Here is a 19,953-nt window from a genome sequence, read left to right as displayed (position 1 = left end):
CTGCACTCACACCCTATAAATACTGACAACACGTCAGTGGCACCACAAGATCTGAACTCTTCAATGAGTCAAAGTTTACAGGAGGCGCAGGAAAAGGTCATCAGTACATGAGGGTCAGCAGGGTCAAAGTAACCTCACCTAACCAGTAATCTATACTGATCTTCATTCAGATATTTTTTGGGTGAGAAACAATATTTAGCAATATTTGTCAGATGTGAAAATTAATCTTGAGACGAACATTAAAGTGCTTTGAAAGGTTTACTGGTATATAAATCTTCTTTCATCTGGTTGGTATATTACCACAGCTTTCATGTGTATCTTAACTTTAAAACAGACAGAATTAATCCAATCCCAGCAGTGTTTTATTCTAACACCCTATCTTTTTTTTTTTTTTTTTTTTGAAAATCCAACATAGGACTATTTAAAATGTGTTCCTCAAGAGAACACAACTTGAAAACCTCTGACTCAAACAAGGGGAGCCAAGAGCCAGGGTCTAACTTATCTCAAGGCCAAGAGAGGGAAGCTTAATTAGCGGCAGTAATAGGTTCATACGTCTTCTTAAAGGGTCAGTCCAGTACGTACGCTACAGAAGGGGTCTTTGGGTTTAACATACCAGCTAGTGTTACAGTTGCCAGTCAATGTTTTCAGGCATCGGTTTGCTTCTGCCTCATGTCAGCAAAGCATTTTAATTAGTGGGAGCAGTGATTTACTTGGCTGAATACATGCAGACATCTTGAACCCATAATGTCCTGTGTTACTGGACATGTCACTTTCTATAAGGGAAAGGTGGCAGGAAGTGAGTGTTATGAAGGGTCAGGGAGTAGTTGGTATGCAGGAGGCAAAGCACCAGTAAAGAGTTGATGGTTGTGGTGATTTAGCACAGCAAGGGAAACCTAATCGATTCTCCAATCCTCTAGACTGCCACTCTTAAGTCAGATGCACTTACATATTATCCAAACACACACACACACACACACACACACAGAGTAACTGCATTTGCACAAAGTCTGAAAAGCAAGGACACACAAGAAGTTATTAGAGGAGTGCTGTCTGGAGGATTTGTACATTTAGTTCATCTCATTCACTATCATCTGATCAACTAACAAGTGGATGAGGGGATCGTGGAAAAAGAAAGAAAACAAAGGCAACAGATCTGTATGAATGACACAGAAAAAAGCTGTGTGGTAACTGAAAGGAAGAATAGATTATAAAAGACACTCTAGTGAATGCGGAAAAAAATCATGACTTGAGTATATATGAACCAAAGAAGTAGAGTGTGATTCTAAATACCAAATGAATAAATTTACTTTTTCAGCAGCCCCGCACACAGCTCAGAAATGTAATTAAATATCCAGTTGGGTCAGCAAGATCTGAATGTGATCATTTCCCTTCCTTCATACTTGGACCGCTCCCAAACCACCAGACCCCATCATTCCAACAGCTGACCTCCAGCCCATCTGGAAATCAATCTCCTTTCCTCTAAGACCATTAAACTGCTCATATAAAATGCTGTTAACAAATGCATATGCACCGCTGCTCCATGCCGGCAGTTTGACTCTTTCTGATCAATAGGCCCAAAAAGAGCAGTTTATCAGAGGGTGCGCAGGGTAACTGGAGGCAAGTTGCTCTGAGGAACAATCCATCAATAATTTCCTCATTATTTCATTAATGACTGCAATCACATGAGATCAATACAGTTAGATGAGCTGAAAGTAGGGGACGACTTCATTAATGTCAAAAACATTCTGACATTTTGTTGAGCAGCTGTGAATTACCTGTCCGTATTTAGCAGCCAGGTGGAGAGGGGTCCAAAAGTTGTCGTCCGCAGGATGGGGGTCCGCTCCACTCTCCAGCAACACGGACACCACCTCTCTGTAACCACTGACACATGCTATGTGGAGCTTCAGAGAGAGAGGACCAAAGAGAAAATTGAGGCAAACAAAAAGCTACAGCATCTGGTAAAGACTGAGTTGAAGAAACAGAACAAACCGTTGATAGAAAGGGAGAAAGACAAAAAAGGTCACACATGAGAGCTTACTTACCAGAGTGACCCCGTAATCATTGGGCTGGCTGAGGCTTCCGCCTGTGGCTACAAGCTGTCTAACATCAGACAACATGGTGCAGGGTCTCTGTGTCTTCATGGCATGCATAGATGACACATCCACACCTAGAAAACACAAACACGATTGGGACACTAACACTACAATATTCTTTAGTTGTCATGCTGGTTTAACATTTTGTGAAATACTCTAATTCACTTTCTTGCAAAGACTTGAATGAGAATATTAATATCACTAACATAAGTGTATTAAATATAAAGCTGGAACCAGGAGATGTTTCGTGTGGCTTAGCATAACATTTTATCTGTACAAAAACAAAAGAGTAAAAATGGCAAGTTGTTTCTTTTTTTTATGGGAAAGACTGTTTCTTGACTGGGAGCAGTGACTTCCTGGTCTTCTTATTAAACTGCAGCATGAACACAAAAACATTCCGAAAATGTCAAACTATCCCTTTAAACCTCATACCTAAGCTTTAGCTGTTTAGAACAAACTAGTTAGTATAATGACTTTGCAAAATATAGGAATTAGGCATGTTTTGCATTTATAGATTCCCCAGTTTTTGTGGATTCAGTTTGAATGTAGCGCCATGTTTTATGATAGTGGCTGTGCAGTGCCAGTACTGAGTATGTGACTTTAAGAGGATGCTGGCTGTGTGCACTGACAGTGAGAACAAGCACAAACTGATGTCAAACAGGAAACCCTCTCACATCAAGTGCATGGTGAAGTGATCCTGAAGCTGATGACACTTGAAATGAAAATCAGAAGGTCATCCTGTACAGGCCCGGTCCCGGACCTGAACGATTCAAGGCCACTGTAGTTTGTCTCCTGGGCCGTCACAGACATACAGGGGTCTACAAGGGCATTGCAAGCTATGAAGATCAATGCACTGCTTCATAATCACATTCATGCAGTGGACCTGACTTCAGTTGCATTAATAGCATGGATTATCAATCAATCTATATTTCACTCGGATAAGCTCTAGGGCACTAACTAATGAGACTTTTCCAAATAGACTGGTTGTATCAGCTAATCAATAAGTTTGTCTTTGCAAACACACAACAGCCCCGAGGTTTGTAGGTATTTGAGACATGCTCATAGCAACATTACCACAACAGAGGAGAATACTTGTTCTCTAAAGTGCCAATACTTGTGATAATCCAGTATTACATGAAGCACAAGCAACTCGGCTACGACACTGAAAACTAAAAACAGAATATCTATTAAAGCATAAAAAACCTCTCCTCCTTTATCCCTGATGCAGAAACACATGGACAGACTGTCTTTCCCACAACCACACAAACTTGATGGGGATAGAGAGCATGCAACCAAGTTGCTATAGCAACAGAGGCTGAGTGAGCCTGTGTGAGTAAGAGTGTGTTTCATGGTGGCAAAGCCCAGCACAATGGGGGGTGGTATCAGGGGAGCTGAAGGTAGGCAGGAGGAGAGAGATCACCACAGGGGCTGGCAGACAGAGGCAGAGAGAAGTCTCAAAAAATTCTGTGGCTGGGGAGTCAGAGAGTAGGTCTGTGTGTGTGTGTGTGTGTGTGTGTGTGTGTGTGTGTGTGTAGGGTGGTCTGAGCTTTGATGAGTTAGCTGTCTGCAGTCAGAAGCTTGCATTTGTCATGTGATGCCTGTGCAGGCTCTTGTGTGGCCAATGACAGATGGATGAGGGAAGACCCTCCATCATTGTCTGTATCTGTTTCTGTCTAGCTTTGTCAGCATGATTCCTGTAACTCTTTCTCTGCGTGTCTCTCTATATTTCGCTGGCACTGTTCACTGCTCTTCCTCTGTCATTCTATCTACGTGCCTCTACCACTTTCGTCTCTGTATGCCTCCAACTATCCTGTGCCTTTATCTCGTTATTCACAGCTGCTGTGTTGACCTTCTCCTTTCTCTGTGGGAGACAAGTTCGCCTCGTTCACCATCCACCATCATTAGGCCTGTGGGTGTACTTCACCTTAACACATACACACAGAACATCTCCCTTTTAACTGCAGGTATGAAATATTAACCATTTTTAGTACTTCTTAAATGAAGGCAATGAAATATTTAGTTTTTCCTCATTACACTTAATTTTTCTCTTTCTGGAAGGAGTGTGATAACATGGAAATGAGCCACCACATTTCAATGAAGCACACTGATGAAAGAGTATTCCACTAATTTAGCACTGCACTCCTGCAGCATTGTCTCAAAACTGAGGAAGATCAGCATCAATGCAGCAGAACCAGTTTTTTTATTCCATTCCTTCTTCTCCCTTGTCAAAACCTGGTTTCTACATTTTCCACAATACTAAACCACTGATCTTCTTTCATAGATTTGCCAGTGCTATGCCAGTATGCCAGTAGTGGCTAATGTAGCCTTAGGCTGCTAGCCTCAAACAAAGATGATGACCAGGTGACAACAAGAAGCACTGGTTAAGTTTTTTTTTTTCTTACTCTGCCCTCTCAAATTTTTTTCACGTTCAAACCTTCAGTCTTCAGACCCAACTGACACTGACTCAAGTGACATCTGCATTCGTCAAAGTTTTTTCACATAAGCAGTAGCGCTCCCCAAGACCTGTGAACAGACTCTGACATGTAAACTTGGTGAATAAAATGTGTGAGGAACTTTACCATTTTCCTCCAGGTGTTTTCGGAGGATATAGTTGCTCTCAGTTCCCTCAGAGGCGTAGTCCAGAGGAATGTTTCCGTTAACGTCCTGCAGCATAACGTTCACTCCGGCCTTCCGGAAGCAGGGCAGGAAATAAAGCAGAGAAGACACAAACACACTGAGTTTTAGCCGGGTCCATTCATCAGACTTGAATTGATGATAAAGTGGGCCCAATTATCTTGGCTTCCCAGAGGCGTACAGCTGAGCAGAACCATGGAGACATTCACAGACAATACATTGAATTAAAGAACTCATTAAAAAACTGCCTAGGGGGTGGGGCAGTGAAGAGTGAGGGTGTTGGTTACTGTTACCTTGGATCATCGGGGTGAGCGTGTGCGCATGTGACAAGATTAATGTGTGTTTACTCAACAGGGACCCTGCCAAAGCAGTGTTCTGTTATAACATGAGATAACATGGTAGACCTTCCCTCGGGCTCCTTTAATGACTGTTACTCCGACGACGGCACAGTCGTCTGTCACAGTGTGGTTATGATTGATTGCTTCTCTTTGGGGGAACTCAACTGCACTGCATTGTTTGTAAAAATGTTGCACCCCTTTACCAATAAAGCAGAACTGTGTAGAAGCCATGCAAAATGTATTTCAGTTACTTATGTGGACCTTTGTGCTGTCCTGCTCATTTTTATTGTCCCCTCTTTGGGGTTAGGTACTAAAAGTAGCCTACATCCTTTCAAGTGGCAATTGTCAGCATCTAGCCATAAATTGCTTCTTGTTGTTTGACTAAACTATAAAAGACAAGCCAGTGTAACGATCGTAGCTGGACCAAGTCTGATAACAGGGACAGAGGACTCTAAGTGAGGATCCTTATTGAATATTTACAGCTAATAGAATTCTAACGACCTAGTTGCAGTGCGGCAAAGAGATTTATGGTCTGGTCCTTATGCCGACAGAGAGGGAAAGGGTAGGGAGAGCGAAAAATGGGTGGAAGAGGACTGAAAATGCGAGGAGGGAGCCAGCTGACAGAGCAACATGAGAGCTGTTAACCTTCGTTCTCTAAAAAGCTCTAAGCTGCTAAAAAGCAAGACCACAAGGATACTGAGCCTCAAAACCTCAACGCATCCTTGAACTGCTTAATTGATTTAAAAATGAGACAACTGGAATTTGTTTTTCAATTCTGGTGTATGCTTCGCAGATATTCAGAGGAAACGTTTTTCATCCAAGAGACACCATCGCAATTACAGTTTGATAAAGGCAGCATAATGCTGTCGATTTCAGTTATCAGAGAATCTGTTCTGGTGAGGTTTGCGGTTTCATTGTGCATCCATCTGTGTTGTCTAGTGGGAGCTGCTTTCGCTCACTTATGAGGGTTTATTAGGGGTTAACAACAAGAATTAATTAACATTAACAACTATCAGCTTCTGCTTTGTGAATATTCATGAGAAAACAAGAAACCTTATCACAATGTGAAGCACAGCTTGAGGAGCACGACATGAGGTGGTGAGAGAGTCAGAGAGAGAGCATAATGTTATGCCCCCTCTGCCGACCTCCATGACCACAAATACAAGCAATCACACGCACGCACACACACACACACACCAACACACGCACACACACTCCACCCCTCAGTGCTCCCTTACCTTCTTATGTTAAATTTGGACTGCTCCATCTGTATACTTTTGATTTGTGCTTTACCCCCAAACAGTAATCAACTTCCTCATAAACCTGACGGCTCCTCTCAGGGTGCCTGTGTGTGTTTTTTTTGTGTGTGCGTGTGTGTGCACAGTATAGCGGAGTAATAAAAAGATGTGCTAACCCAGACAATTCACTTCAAGGTCCAGTAAAAGTCAATAAGAGTCTGGCTGGATGATGTTATCAGCTGACTGACAGTTATATCTTGCTCTGTCTGTCAGGAGGCTGCTCTCAACCACTGACCACTCTCACTCACAGCTGTAAAAAACAGCTTTGAGAATTGTTTTGTGAAAAAGTGAACTGTAAATATAGTCAAATTTTACATTCTACACCGGTTTGTAATCCTGTGACAGACTGATGTGGTGGTGTTATTATCCTAGAGTAAAAGTGTTTAACATAACAATGTGAAAAATTCATAAAAAAAACATCGAAATGGTATGCTTGCCCTCCTGAGCTGAGTTAAATACAATCTGATAACAGAAGACTGTCACTATAGAAATAAATTCTGTAGAGCTCCTTTTATGCCACACAAAGCTCCAAGATCAACAAATGCATATGTATTATGGTGAAGCAAGCATGATGTGTAGGCCATTGATCGAGAGACATAAATCACGTGTCTGAGCTCACATGATAAGTGCTGACATATATAAACAAGTCGGTGCTGGCTGGAAGCCACGCAGGCAACGAGGGGTTAACAAGTTGACTTCTGACCCCAACACGCTCCCTGCCACAATATGATGGATCCACCTCAGAGATGGAAATCTGTTAATACCGACCTGCCCATGGTTCATAATGGCAATTGTTACATGCAGTGACTGCCACAGAATCAATAGCAACTACAAGACATGTGCTGAGAGCAGCCCCTGGGGTAGCTACTGCGGAGCTGGACACCGTCATGGCACAGTGGAAATCTAACAATACAGAGAGTTCCTATCCACTTTTTTAAAGATCAACACATTTGTGTTTCATCAATCTCTATTAAACTCACAATCATGCAATCATATGTGTATGATGGTTCAAAATAATCCCAAAGCATTCTCATAAAATTCATACTCATGTATATTCTAAGAGTTAGAATTTCTTAACTGTGACAAAGAAATGTACCAGAGTTAAGGTGTTTTATAACTTAGACATTAACTTATTATTCTCAACTGATTGCACACAGCGTCTGCTCAGCTTTGATGTATCCATCTGCAGTGTTGTAAACAACAGTCTGTTGGATAAAGTATGTCATGGTCACACTATTTTCAAATCAACATAAAACTTTTTTGTCTGCATCATGTACTTCCTGTTGTTGTTGCACATTGACCTGATACTGCAGATACTGACATAGGGAAATATATTCATATCTATAAATGAGTACAATTCCTCACAGCATAAAATATTTACTCACATATGCATCAACAACAAACACGCAGTGATCTTGTTGTACTTAATCAGGAGTCTGTTGACAAATGTTGCATTTCCTGAAAATATTTAAACAAATCTTTCTTTATATTGTTAGAACTTGCAGGTTTGTGAATTAAATTAAAGTAGATTATACACTACAGGCATCTGAAAGTTTCTTTATTCCACTGTTATGTTTAGAGGAGGGAGGAGAGCAAAATTATCACCAGACCCCCCCCCCCCCAAAAAAAAAAGCCAAATTCAACTGGTGTGAAGTGGAGTTCAGTGCAGCCAGGGGCTTGAAGTTAATCGTTTGACTTCAAAGGACTCACAGTTCAGAAGTTTTAAACTCATCATTTACAAGCACGGAAAGTGGGTCACTTCTGTAACTGTAACCCCGCTGGGTTTTGAATTGTAAGATGAGAAATAACACTTTGGAACAGAACCTCTCTCCTGTTAATCACATGGCTGCATAGCTACACATTCCCCTGCACAATTGTAGAGACTAAAAGCTCTTATCTCACCGAGAAATACGATATGACAGAGAGGAAAAGGAAAGTCAAGTACTTTTTAATTAGGTGAAATGGACAACAGTTGAAGACATGTGTTTGTTCTTCATGAGTTCATATATTCAACACTGTGTCAAAAAGTAGAAACTTTTACTCAGACAGATACCAATGCAGAATTAGGGCAACCCTAATCACCACATCTTTTTCTGGGTTTCATAAGAAATGAAATTAGGAAGACATAATTGAGCCACTAGAAAAAATATGATTTGATAAGTATCTTGTGGGCTGTGGTACAAACAGAGAGCCGGCTAAGATGTAACAGATGGAGATCAAGAACCTCCGTTGAGCCATCGTGATGCATGTACATGAGCCAAGTCTAGTTAAGTGCTGGACGTGGAAATAAATATGAAAAGGTAGAGGGCTCAGTCTGGTTTTGCTTGATGAACACTGCCTGTTTTCACGATTAATATTACACCACAAGTGTAATATTTTTGTGGAATTATTCAGGAAGACTACACACCCTGGCATGTACTTATTTGCTAAGTGACAGTCCACCTCCAGTTAATCCTGCCAGGGTCTCAGTGATGAACATTAACCAGAGCTAGAGCTAGGAATAGGTTTAGGAATGGCTTTTGGAATGGGTTTGGAATGAGAGAGTTTAGAAATGGCTTACTCCCTCTCCTGCTGTTTGGAGGCAGGAGATAAGAGAATTAACATTACTGCCAATCCGGACACAGAGCAACAATACAACCAGACTTCTCATCAACCCCCCCATTTACCCACATGACAAGCTTGGTAACATCTCTGTCAGCAAAAACCACTCCACTGCTCTGTATAAGAACTAGAGAAAGGAAATCAAGGACAGAAAAGCAGAGGACAAGGGGAGGGGGAATGGTGAAAGAGATGGTGGAGTAGGACATAATAGATTAGTACATATTAGCAGCATTATTCCTTCCTGTGTCAATCAAAGATAAGGCTGCCACTCAAGCTCCCTTAGCGAGTCAATTTCTCATTAAAGTTTAAACCCGCTACTGTATATTTAGAGGGAAGATCTCTCATTTACTGCTCTGATAAGGGAGCAGCCTGAGAACTCAGCAGAATGTCTGGCCATTGGCAGGGATGTGGTGGAGGAGATGGGTGTCAAAATGGATGAATAGAAGAAAATGAATATTGCAACTCTATCGGAAATATGGCTTGACTGAAGCTATTTTTAGCCTGGTAGACAGGAAGGGCCTAGGGCTCCCCTTTCAGAAACCAACTTCCCTGCTGATTATACAAGGAAAAGAAATGCAACTGTTAATGTTACCCTAAAGAAAAAAAAATCCACTATTTTGGAAATAGAGACATTTCAAGTCATCTGTCTTACTCCTCAGAACCAAATACTCTTTCAATCACACAAGCAAGCACAAGGCCACACTCACATGCAAGCAGATGTAGATGCTGTCAAATAAATAAGCACTTTGTGTCAAAGGGAATTCAAGCTGGGGAAGATGAAAGAAGTGTTTTGGTGTTGCTGGATGAAGCTGGAAGAAATGGTTTAACTTTTTACAGAGTTGAATCTGATTCTTTGAATTTCTTAGAAATGGTCTCTTCTTTCCTAACCCCCTGCTCTCTTCCAACAGAGCTCAGTTCGGTGTAAATATGACCTCATTTACTAGGAACTAGTTCTGTCTTGGTGGTGAATGGGAGACATTTAGTTACTGCCTCCCTGGGAGCAGTATTAAATCTCTCTCTCTCTCTCTCTCTCTCTCTCTCTCTCTCTCCCTCTTTCTCTCGTTCTCTCTCTCTCTCTCTCTCATAGTATTGCCTTTCATGAAAGCATAACTCGCTGCATAAATTGAATTTGGCATATCTATATCACACCCTGCTCTACTAAAACAGCCTGCATGAATCTTTGCTTGGAGGAAAATTAAATGCATGCAAATACAAAACACCCAACACATACATGGACCCAACAGTCATGCAGTCAGTGCAGGCTGACAGATTCACTCTGCACACCCTTTGCCTGGCAGCTCTTCAAACATATCCATTCCCCCCAGGAACGTCTATTTCCTGCCCCACAGACAGGGAGCCAGCAATCACTCAGGACCCAATCAGCAGAACCAGGCTGCACAGGATTCTACCAAGCTGCATGTTGCAATCAACCCTCTCTAGGTCTAATCAACACCAGCAGAGCAGACCCAGCCCACTGAGTGACTGGGCTGGATGTGCATACCCTCCCCTGCAGCTGGGCCTGCTTCCGTTATGGACCTAATCAGTACAACCCCAGCTCTTGTCAAGACATCCTCCACAGAACAGGCTCTCTCTTTGATATCATGCTAATGCCGAATTTCTGAATATTCAAATTTTCAGTGATTCAGCTGGGTTTGTTAGAGAAAGCAAAGTCGCATTTTAGACCCCCAGTAATCCAAAACCCCTCATCACTGTAAGATCCTCCACTTGGACAGAAAATTATGGTTGACTAATGTGAATAGAGCCCCTGGTTCAAAGCTAATTCAAAACATGAAGCTTTTATGCCAAGCTTTTCCCAAACATTATCAAATTTGTAGCTGACACACTTGGACCTACACAAGGATCAACAAGAAAATTTAACTCCTAACTACATGTATTTGTGATACTGTAAAAAAAAAAAAAAAAAGAAACGCCCCCACAACCTGTGAGCATTTGTATTTCTCACCAGCAGCAGCAGCAGCACCACATCTGCATGGTCACACACACATGCAACATGCAGGGCTGTCCACAGGTCTTCATCCTGCAGGTTGACATTCAGGCCTCGCTCAATCAGAATCTCTGCCGCAAACACATTGTCGTGGCGAGCACACTGCAGAGAGCAAGGACAGTAGATTCATCATTAGGTTGCACAAACGTACATTACCTGATACATTGCATAATCAATGCATAACAACTAATTTATGTGGAAATGTAATGTGCATTGCTATAGGGGAAGAATGTGAATGATTGTTTGGTGCATACATACACCAGAGCTGATTTCTTAAATTCAGTGATCATCATCTGATCAGTCTCATCTTACCAGGTGTAGCAAGGATCCGCCAGAAGGAATGGGGCTGTTGGGGTCTGCTCCCTCCTTCAGGAGACGCAACACTGCAAGATGACAGAGAACTATATGTTAACACCTGCTGTATGTGAAGACAGACGTGCTCCTTACAGTATATAAAGCAGACACATGCACATAGACACAGCACCCATACTGATCAATGCCACTCACTTTCAAAACCAATATATGCTGAGTGTCCTCTGACTGTCCTTGCCATGTCACTGTGGATCAGTGTTAAGGCTGTGTGTGTGTGTGTGTGTGTGTGTGTGTGTGTGTATGTGTGTGTGTGTGTGTGTGTGTGTGTGTGTGTGTGTGTGTGTGTGTGCATCTGTGTTTGGTAGCTCCTTGTTCCAGCAGCTGGTCACAAAGCCTCTGGGTTACACACAGTAACATCACACATTGTGAGCTCCAGTGAGCCACACAACCCACTCACACACTGACACAGGTCTACTGAAGAAAACACAACCCATTACTCACAACTTCCATAAGCAGATGTGCTGAGAGTGGCAGGTTATACAGGATCACATTGATTGTACCATGCCACTGACATTTTTGTCAGTGGCATGAAAGCATGAAAGCGAACACAGCAGGAGATACGAAGAAAAGGGGGGGCATACTGGAGTCTGTGACAGATAAATAGAGTGGGATGGACAAACAGGGGAGGGTGAGGAAAGAGGGAGGTGGGGGTCTATGGTTTGGACATATGTGATTTCCGTGACACTGACAGCACTAGATGGGTACTGACTAAACCCTGGAAGACTTTGTACCAGCAAAACAACCACCCCTGTCACGCAATCCCTTCACACACACACACACGCACGCACACAGACACTGGAGTCTTTAACCAAAGCCAATGACTCTGAAGACAGTAACCATGGTAATTGCCATAGTGATAATTCCAGCTAATGAACCCCACTGATGACCCCCATGAGGTCATTTCACTAAAAGGGTCATTATCTAGACAGACATGCTTAAATAACTCATCCAGGCCACACATACATGCAGACAGTGACACACACACACACACACAGCAAACATGTCTTAAAACAGTAAATGCAGGTCAGTAATCCTGTGCTTGTGTGAACATACTACTACCGTTTATAAAAACATGTACAGTATATTGGAAGATCAATCCTTTTTTCTTGAGTGTTATTATACTGTATGGTGAAATGGACATATCCGGACCACATTACAATAATATGCAATTCAAAGCCTGTCTCCAAAATGCATGTGTATGTGTTATAGTATATTTATGTTTCACAAACACATATAACCATGGCCAATGTGCAAATAGTCACACATGCATTTGAGCCCCCACCTCAACCCCCACCCCACCCCACATTATAGATGTATTTCATCTTTTATCAAGACATTACGTTCTGGGTTTGAGCTCTGAACTGTTAGGTGAACAAAATAAGCAGATTTACAGCCACATCAGCTGTGGAAATCTATGATGGCAGTTTTTCACTATTTTATGACATGTACTGAATAAACAACAATTAAATGCAATTAATTAAATCTGACCTAAACTGTATGTGTGGCCAACAGCTTAAGGAACAGTCTGAGAGGTGTTCAATGAACAAAGACATAAATAAAAGAAAGCGACTGACCAACAAATGCTTAGTATTTCTATTTGAGAAATTACTTACATACATTTATTGGTTTATTTTCTGTCAGTGGACTCATCATTTAATCATTTTAGAAGTTATGCACATGCACACATACCAAACAGGCCAAACATATACTGTACACACATGTTTTCCCAGTCCTCTAATGGCCTTCAGTGCTTAATGGCCTTTAAATGTTGATGAGAAACAAACTGGCCAACATTAGAGTCAATCAGCACAATTATCTCCCGACTTCTCAACACACAGTAGACGCTCAGGACTGTAAACCACCAATTAAGGCTCATATAAGGATAAAGTAGTTACTGGGGAATAGAGAATGCTCTTGCCCTCTTGGCTTTCCAACAGTATCTCACCAGGCTGCTTATAAGTGAAGACAGAGCAGAGATTTTTAAGGATGCAAGGTATAAAATGATTTTCTTCTTAATAGAAAAAAAAACTAATAAATGATTTGGTGATTGCCAGTGGTCAAGACAGTCTCTTCCCTCTAAAACTGCCTACCTATTAGAGAGCGTGTTAGTCTTAGCTGAGTTTTATTTTAATGAATGTGTCTAAAGAGGGGTCAAAGGTCAAGAGCTACATATTGACACTTAGGTAGTAAAAAACAAGGCACAGCGATTGTCTGGCAGTATGGACAACAAGAATCAATAGTACTGTTGTACCACTGGCAGATTCATCGTGATCAACTACCGGTTGCCACTGGGTCCAACTGGTATGTGCATTAGAAGTAAGTGTACCAGGATTATCAGGTATGGACCTCAAACCACTTTATTTTTTGATTAGTGTAAGTTGTTTCATAGCTTTACAGCGTAAATTTGTTTTCAATGATTCCAACTTGTGTATTAGTTAAAGGGGGTTTAACCACAGAGACAGAAAGCCATAAAGTCAGTGCCAGAAGAGATACAAATGGCTATCTTGACTTTTAGTCATCCAGTTGGTTAAAGAGTGAATTCCAGCTGTAAAGTTTCATTTTAATCAGTGTTGAACTCGCAAAAGTTATACAGTATTACCCAGGAACATAGATGAACGGCCCATAGGAAAATCATTTTGAAAATATTTAAGTGGTGTTGAAGGTTTAAAGTAAAGAATGACCATGTTTATCTCTGTTGTAATGTAGCTGAATGGGAAAAGGAGCCCTGGTCTTCATGGAGTTTTATATCCCCTAAATGATTTACACAGACGTGCATGCATGTGTGTGTATGTGTGTATGATTGGGAAATGGAGAGTGGGCATGAGGTAAAGTTGGCTGTCATTTTGTGGAAAATTGCAAAACAGCTGTTCGAGATATATGTGGAGTTTCCATGGCAACCAGATAGGTACTGGCAGAAAGAGTAGTAAAGAGAGAGAACCAAAGAGGATGAGAGGGAAACCTAAATAATGTACAGACTGACACATTTGATATGCATCAGGAATTTTTAACTGGATGTCCTGGACTAAATACATATCCAGATTCTCGAGAAACCCCAACCCTTTAAGGTCACATTAGCCCATGAAATAAGAGAACTACTTCAGAACTACAACAAAATAATATTGTAATGACTGGGTCAACTGTTACGTTATAGTGTCACTATGTTACGATTGTGTTATGTTTTGCTTGTTTATTGCCGTTACCGAGTCTCTGAGGATGTAAGTGAATGCCTGACACATTTAGAGGCGTTAAGACTGTCAGTCATCTTAGCTACACATGACAGTGATTTGTGTGAGATAGCATACCTGTGATTGGCAGAGAGTGGAGGAGGACGGTGAGAGCCCCCGTTAGTTTGAGGAGTGAATATTAGTCAGTTGAAGTGAGATGCAAGCACATAAGACAAGTTTGTTGCTTTATCGTTGGCCACAGCCGACACCAGCCTGTGTTCTGTTGATGAATAGAGCTGGTGAAACAAGCTAACACCTCATAGCTTCATTACTGAGGGATGCTACAATATAATATGACATACAGCCTATACCTACGGTCAAACTGAAACTAAAACCCACCACGCTGTCATTCAGACGCACAGAGATTATGTCTTTAACCTGTTTTTGTGTTGACCTGCATACAGCTCCTCTGGATCTCTTACCCACACAGAAAATTACACTTCACAGAAAAAATAAAACATTACCTCTCCAGTCCAGAAAATATACTTTCTCGATATACCTATGTTAAGAAACAATACCACTAACCTAAGAGATAACAATATGATTCTTTCTTGAACTTGAACTACTTGAAGTAGACAGGTACATGCTGAATGAGCATGTTTTATAGATACAGTACAAGATTAAATGTACTTTTCTTCAGCCTCTTTTTTTGATTCTTTGGCTCGCCCTTATCTCACTGGGCCGTGATATTCCATGCATTTGATAAAATCCCTGTAATGCAACCTCTATAATATGCCACTTACAGCAGTATTGCCAATTTTCTTCATCTAGCAACCACACATATTCTCCCCATGTACAGTGTATTTCTGGGCAGCCCCATATGAGATTCTGTTCAAATCCCTCACCTTTATAAATGCTTCTGTCTCTTTTGTCCTTATCACACAGTCATAGCCACAAGAGGGACCGTCTCACCTCACTGCTCCATGTTTCTGACATGAGCTCAGACATTTTTCCTGCGTTTCAATTCCAATGAAAGAAAAAAGTACTGAACAGTTTTCCAATAATGCTTAAATCTAAATGCAAATTATCTTATGGTGGGTTCTCTAAGACGGATCAGGCTTCTCCTGCCCACTTGAGACAAGATGATTTCTTGGTTTTAATAAATATTAATAACAGGGTGTATTCAAATGACTAATATGCAGTGGTCAGAATAGTGTTTACTCTCAACATTGTCTAAATAACCTCCATGATAGAGACAAATAATTATAATAATACAATAATCAGGTACTCTCTATGCTTCCTTTTTTTGCAATTTAGTACTTGTAAAGTCTCCTCAGGAAATCCAGCACACACTTCAACAAATGCAATTGCTTGTTTGTGGGCAGTAGAGGGAAACATTCCAGGCACTTCAAGTAAGTGAATGTGTTTCAATCAGTTTTCAGGCTGGCCATATTTGGGAAATAAGTGTCATTTAACATACTTATCTTCTCTCTTGGTTGTACATTTAAATACTCATACATTAAATACATAGAAGGGAAACATCTAAATTGAACTGAGGTGATCTTCAAACTGTGCACTTCAGATGTCTATGAGGAAATAAGTTCAGAAGGTACTTGTATTTCTCATGCTCTCACAGGCTTTGTTCCCTCTCATATTAACCTGTACTGCTGAACCCCTGAAGCATCAATGATGAGTCATCAAGTGAACCAAAGGTTTAATATCAGATGCTTAGACAAACATCACAGTCACACAGAACATTTTCAATATGCTGCCTGATGATGCAGTTGACATTAAAGGGATCCCTGCTGTATCAGCTGTAAGGCTTTTAATTTGGATTCCAATAAAATATATAATGACGTCTTTCTCTCCCACCTCTGTGGGCTTAGGCCCTGTTCTGTCAAAATCATGACAGGTGTTTGAGATCCCTTTAATCCCAGCATGTTCTGGTTTGTGTTCTGGTTTGTGTTTATATACATATATATATATATATACATATATATATATATATATATATATATATATATATATATATATAAAGTGGCTAGTACTAAGAGTGTGACATGTTCTCTCCACTCAACAGGAAACCTGAGTGTTAGATCACTGTGGTGGTGGTGATGATGACAAGCTGACTGATTAATAAAAGACAGCTAAATGTCTGGAGGTTCCCACTACATCACTGCTACTCTGAGTGGTACATTGATTTTCAACTGCAGCTGCAGTGCTGTCCAGCACAGGTACTGCAATTAAAACAGGTGTCTAGAGAAGATTCCCTTTGAAAAGACACAACCTATTTAAGAAAGAGAACAGAGAAAGATACAGTTTAAACTTAAACTGCATGAATATCTCTTTAGATTGAGATAAATGAATCTACTGTATGATAATAAATATTGATCTGTGTTCAATATTGAGGACTAAGAGGGACTAAGAGCAGCAGTGCCATCTTGTTGTAGTGGTTTAAGAGGTATTTAGGGGCTGGAGTCAACTGGACAAAGGCCTGTTTACACTTCCAGAAAACTGGCAGCTCCATTTGTTAAGAAGCTTCGCTGCACTAATCTGCAGGCGGGGGCTGCATCAACACAAATGGCTGAACATTGTATAACACTGGCTGTGGCGCACACAGCATTCTTATTTTAGCAATGGTATGATTCAATTTTAAGCATTGTGTCTATAGCAGGTTACCAAACACCACACAGGACTGAAAGCTATTACTGTTGCCTCTGCTTGTTTCACTTCCTCTGATTGGAGTCTGTGAGTCACTGTGCTGTGCCTGTGGGATGGATCTATGTACATTGGTCAATGATGGAAGATGGGTATTCAGACAACTCTTTGTGTATACGCATGCAGGACATGTACAGTAATTACACTTTCATCAAGGGCCAGAATATCTCAACCTCACACACAAAGAACAAAAACACACACACTCATACAACATGAGCCATGTGGCCATTAATGCAATCTGGGAATAATCTCCACCAGCAATGATTCTGGCTTGTCTTGGCATCCCCATTGAAGAGAATTTGAAGTGGTTGTGGGTGGGTAATATGGCTGATATTTTGACATAAGGACTATGCTAGATAAAAAGTCACAGCAACAAGACTGTAAGATTCATTCCCTGGTGACCATGAATGTCTTTCATGGCCATCCATCTAATTGTTGCAATGATATTTTTACTTTCTACAGCCAGGTCACATGTGCCTAAATCTAAAAACAATTTAGGAAAACTCATCTCCTGAAAAGATTAGTCATCTTAAATTTACCTGAATTGTTGTTCACCTTTTTTAAGACTTAATAGTTTACATCAAGTCATGTTTCTCACATTGTGTTTATGCCAGGAATCATCATCTCAACAAGAACAACAGACACCAAAATGTCATTTTCAATATCATTATTCTGTTAAAAGGGGAAGACAAACTAAAAATTGACTGTAGGTTCCATGGCTGCAAGGACAACAGCTGTTGCCTTACCGCTGGCGTCTCGCTTTAATGAAGGTAAGATATTGGTTTGGGAAAAGCAATTTCACCAAATGTCAAAATGCAAGTGAGCCAGATGTTTGCATATGACAGATAGGGATAAAGAAGCAAAATGAGGTATGGTGTTTCGCTATCAAACTGCTGTACTTCTAGTATTTTTTCACCTTAACCCTACAATATCCTCCCTAACCTGATGCTTCTTTCCTGCTGCCTTTCAATTTCTTGTGCTATCCCATTTTTCACTCACAGACTGTGTTCATCCTTTCCTTTTTTCTCCACCCTGCTTCTCCTTATCTCGTTCTCCTTCATCTTATTTCCTGTACAAGACAACTGATAAGAAAATAAATCCTTTGTGATTTTGTGTGTGTGACTGATATCACTGATTACCTGGCTGCCGTGTCAGCAGACTGAGTTTCTGCATTATCTATGACTCTAATCCCCAAGCCAGCTCACTAAAAACCAAGCTTCAATTAGGACATAACACATGTCCCCCTCAATCTTGCTATCTCTCTCATTCTATTTCCTTCTCAATGTCTCTGTTTCTTTTGCTGTTTCCTCAGTGATTCTTGATTGGCTAATCTCTCTGTCTCTCTCTCTTGCACACTCAGGTGTTCTCAAAAACAATGATGAGTCACGGAAACATCTTTCCATCATTTTTTTAGTAATCATCACCATCTGGGGGACGCGCTGCTGAAAGCTGGAAACTAATTAAGTTGAAACATGCACAGTTCATTCAAGATAACGGCAATGTTACAGATGTAATTATCTTACGACATTTTAGCAGTCTCATTTTGCACTTTACACTTAACAGGTAAGGTTTAACAATAATAGTGAGAGCATAAAATAATCAAGAACTCATCATATTTTTCTGGTAGTAATGTTTGAAATAGAAAACCACTTGCATAATGAAAAGTAAATCAACAGTCACATATTCTGTTTAATATTTGTGTTGCAGTCTGCTTTCTAGGCAAAAGACTGGGCTATCCTGGCATTGTCAGTGAGTTACAACTGCATATTTCTTATTCTTTTAGTCCCATCTGCCAGATTAACCCCTAGGCTCTCGTTGTAACACATGTGGATACACATTCCCTCTTCTCTCAAAATACTTCTGTAGTAAGGGGAAACTATCCAAAACTGTTCCCACATTACTCTGGGGAGGGTCCTAGCCTGAGGCAAATCTTATCACTCTGTACAAAGAAAGACAAGAGGTAACTGAAGCAGCAGTGGTGAGAAAAATTGGTATCACTCAGTGAACCAGCACCACTGAGCAATGCTCAAGAACCATCATCAAAAGTGATCAGAGTGGTTTGGACAGACCCATCGGCTGTAACAAAGACACATGCAGAACAAGAAAGGCCAACATGAAATGAACAGACCACGAAGCTTTCAAGCAGTGCCTTGACTCAAGGCGTCTGGTAGAATCTGTCCCTCATGCAGGGGTTTCTGTGCGTGAGTCTATTATTTTGTTTGGTCTGGATCCAATTCTTGACCTGAACATCACCAAAATGACTTTCCCATAGCAAAGCAAACAGTGGACTGGTACCAGTTTTGGGGCCACGGTGGAGCTTGTGTGGTAGTTGGGCATTAGGCAGAGGGGTACCAGATCTGATTTATGGCAAGCCAAGAAACCCTGGTTTTAGTCTGGCTGTGGCAATGGCACACCAGCTGCTCCCCCAGACCCCAGCTGAACCTCCTTGGCAGCCAGGGAGCAGAGATTAGCACAGTGACCTGCAAAGACTGCTGGTAGGACTGACACAGATACACCCGGACAGCTGGGTAAATGACTGGCAAATGACTGGCATAGACAAAGAGAAAGACAGTAATGTTGGACGAACATCAATTCCCTTTAGAGAAAAGTGTGAAGACCTCATGAATCTTATGCATTCATTGAAAGTCTAAAATCCATGAAAACAGCCTGAGAATTTGATTGTTTTTCTAACTGGCAGCCAGGCTACAGTCCTACTTAAACCCGAGGCCT

At 41.1% G+C, this 19,953-nt stretch overlaps 1 protein-coding gene across 6 annotated transcripts in view; it reads right to left on the bottom strand.

Moving 5' to 3' along the window:
• The window catches only part of myo16 (myosin XVI), a 97,272-nt gene that overhangs the window by 51,659 nt on the left and 25,660 nt on the right, over window positions 1-19,953 (bottom strand). For 5 of the 6 annotated variants that reach the window (XR_011690874.1, XM_071476518.1, XM_071476527.1 and 2 more), the window contains exons 3-7: window positions 11,282-11,352; window positions 10,928-11,071; window positions 4,673-4,781; window positions 2,043-2,167; window positions 1,776-1,901 (exon numbers count right to left, since the gene is read on the bottom strand). Coding sequence is in view for 5 of the 6 variants with exons in the window: in XM_071476518.1 (XP_071332619.1) it covers window positions 1,776-1,901; window positions 2,043-2,167; window positions 4,673-4,781; window positions 10,928-11,071; window positions 11,282-11,352 (575 nt within the window). In the remaining variant the exon portion in view is untranslated. The other variant, XM_071476533.1, reaches the window with a different exon arrangement.

Source organism: Trachinotus anak, unplaced genomic scaffold (assembly GCF_046630095.1).
Source record: "Trachinotus anak isolate AG129_WGS33_773 ecotype Australia unplaced genomic scaffold, CSIRO_AGI_Tana_v1 ptg000001l, whole genome shotgun sequence".
NCBI classification, from domain to species: domain Eukaryota; kingdom Metazoa; phylum Chordata; class Actinopteri; order Carangiformes; family Carangidae; genus Trachinotus; species Trachinotus anak.
This window is presented reverse-complemented; position numbering and strand designations above follow the sequence as displayed.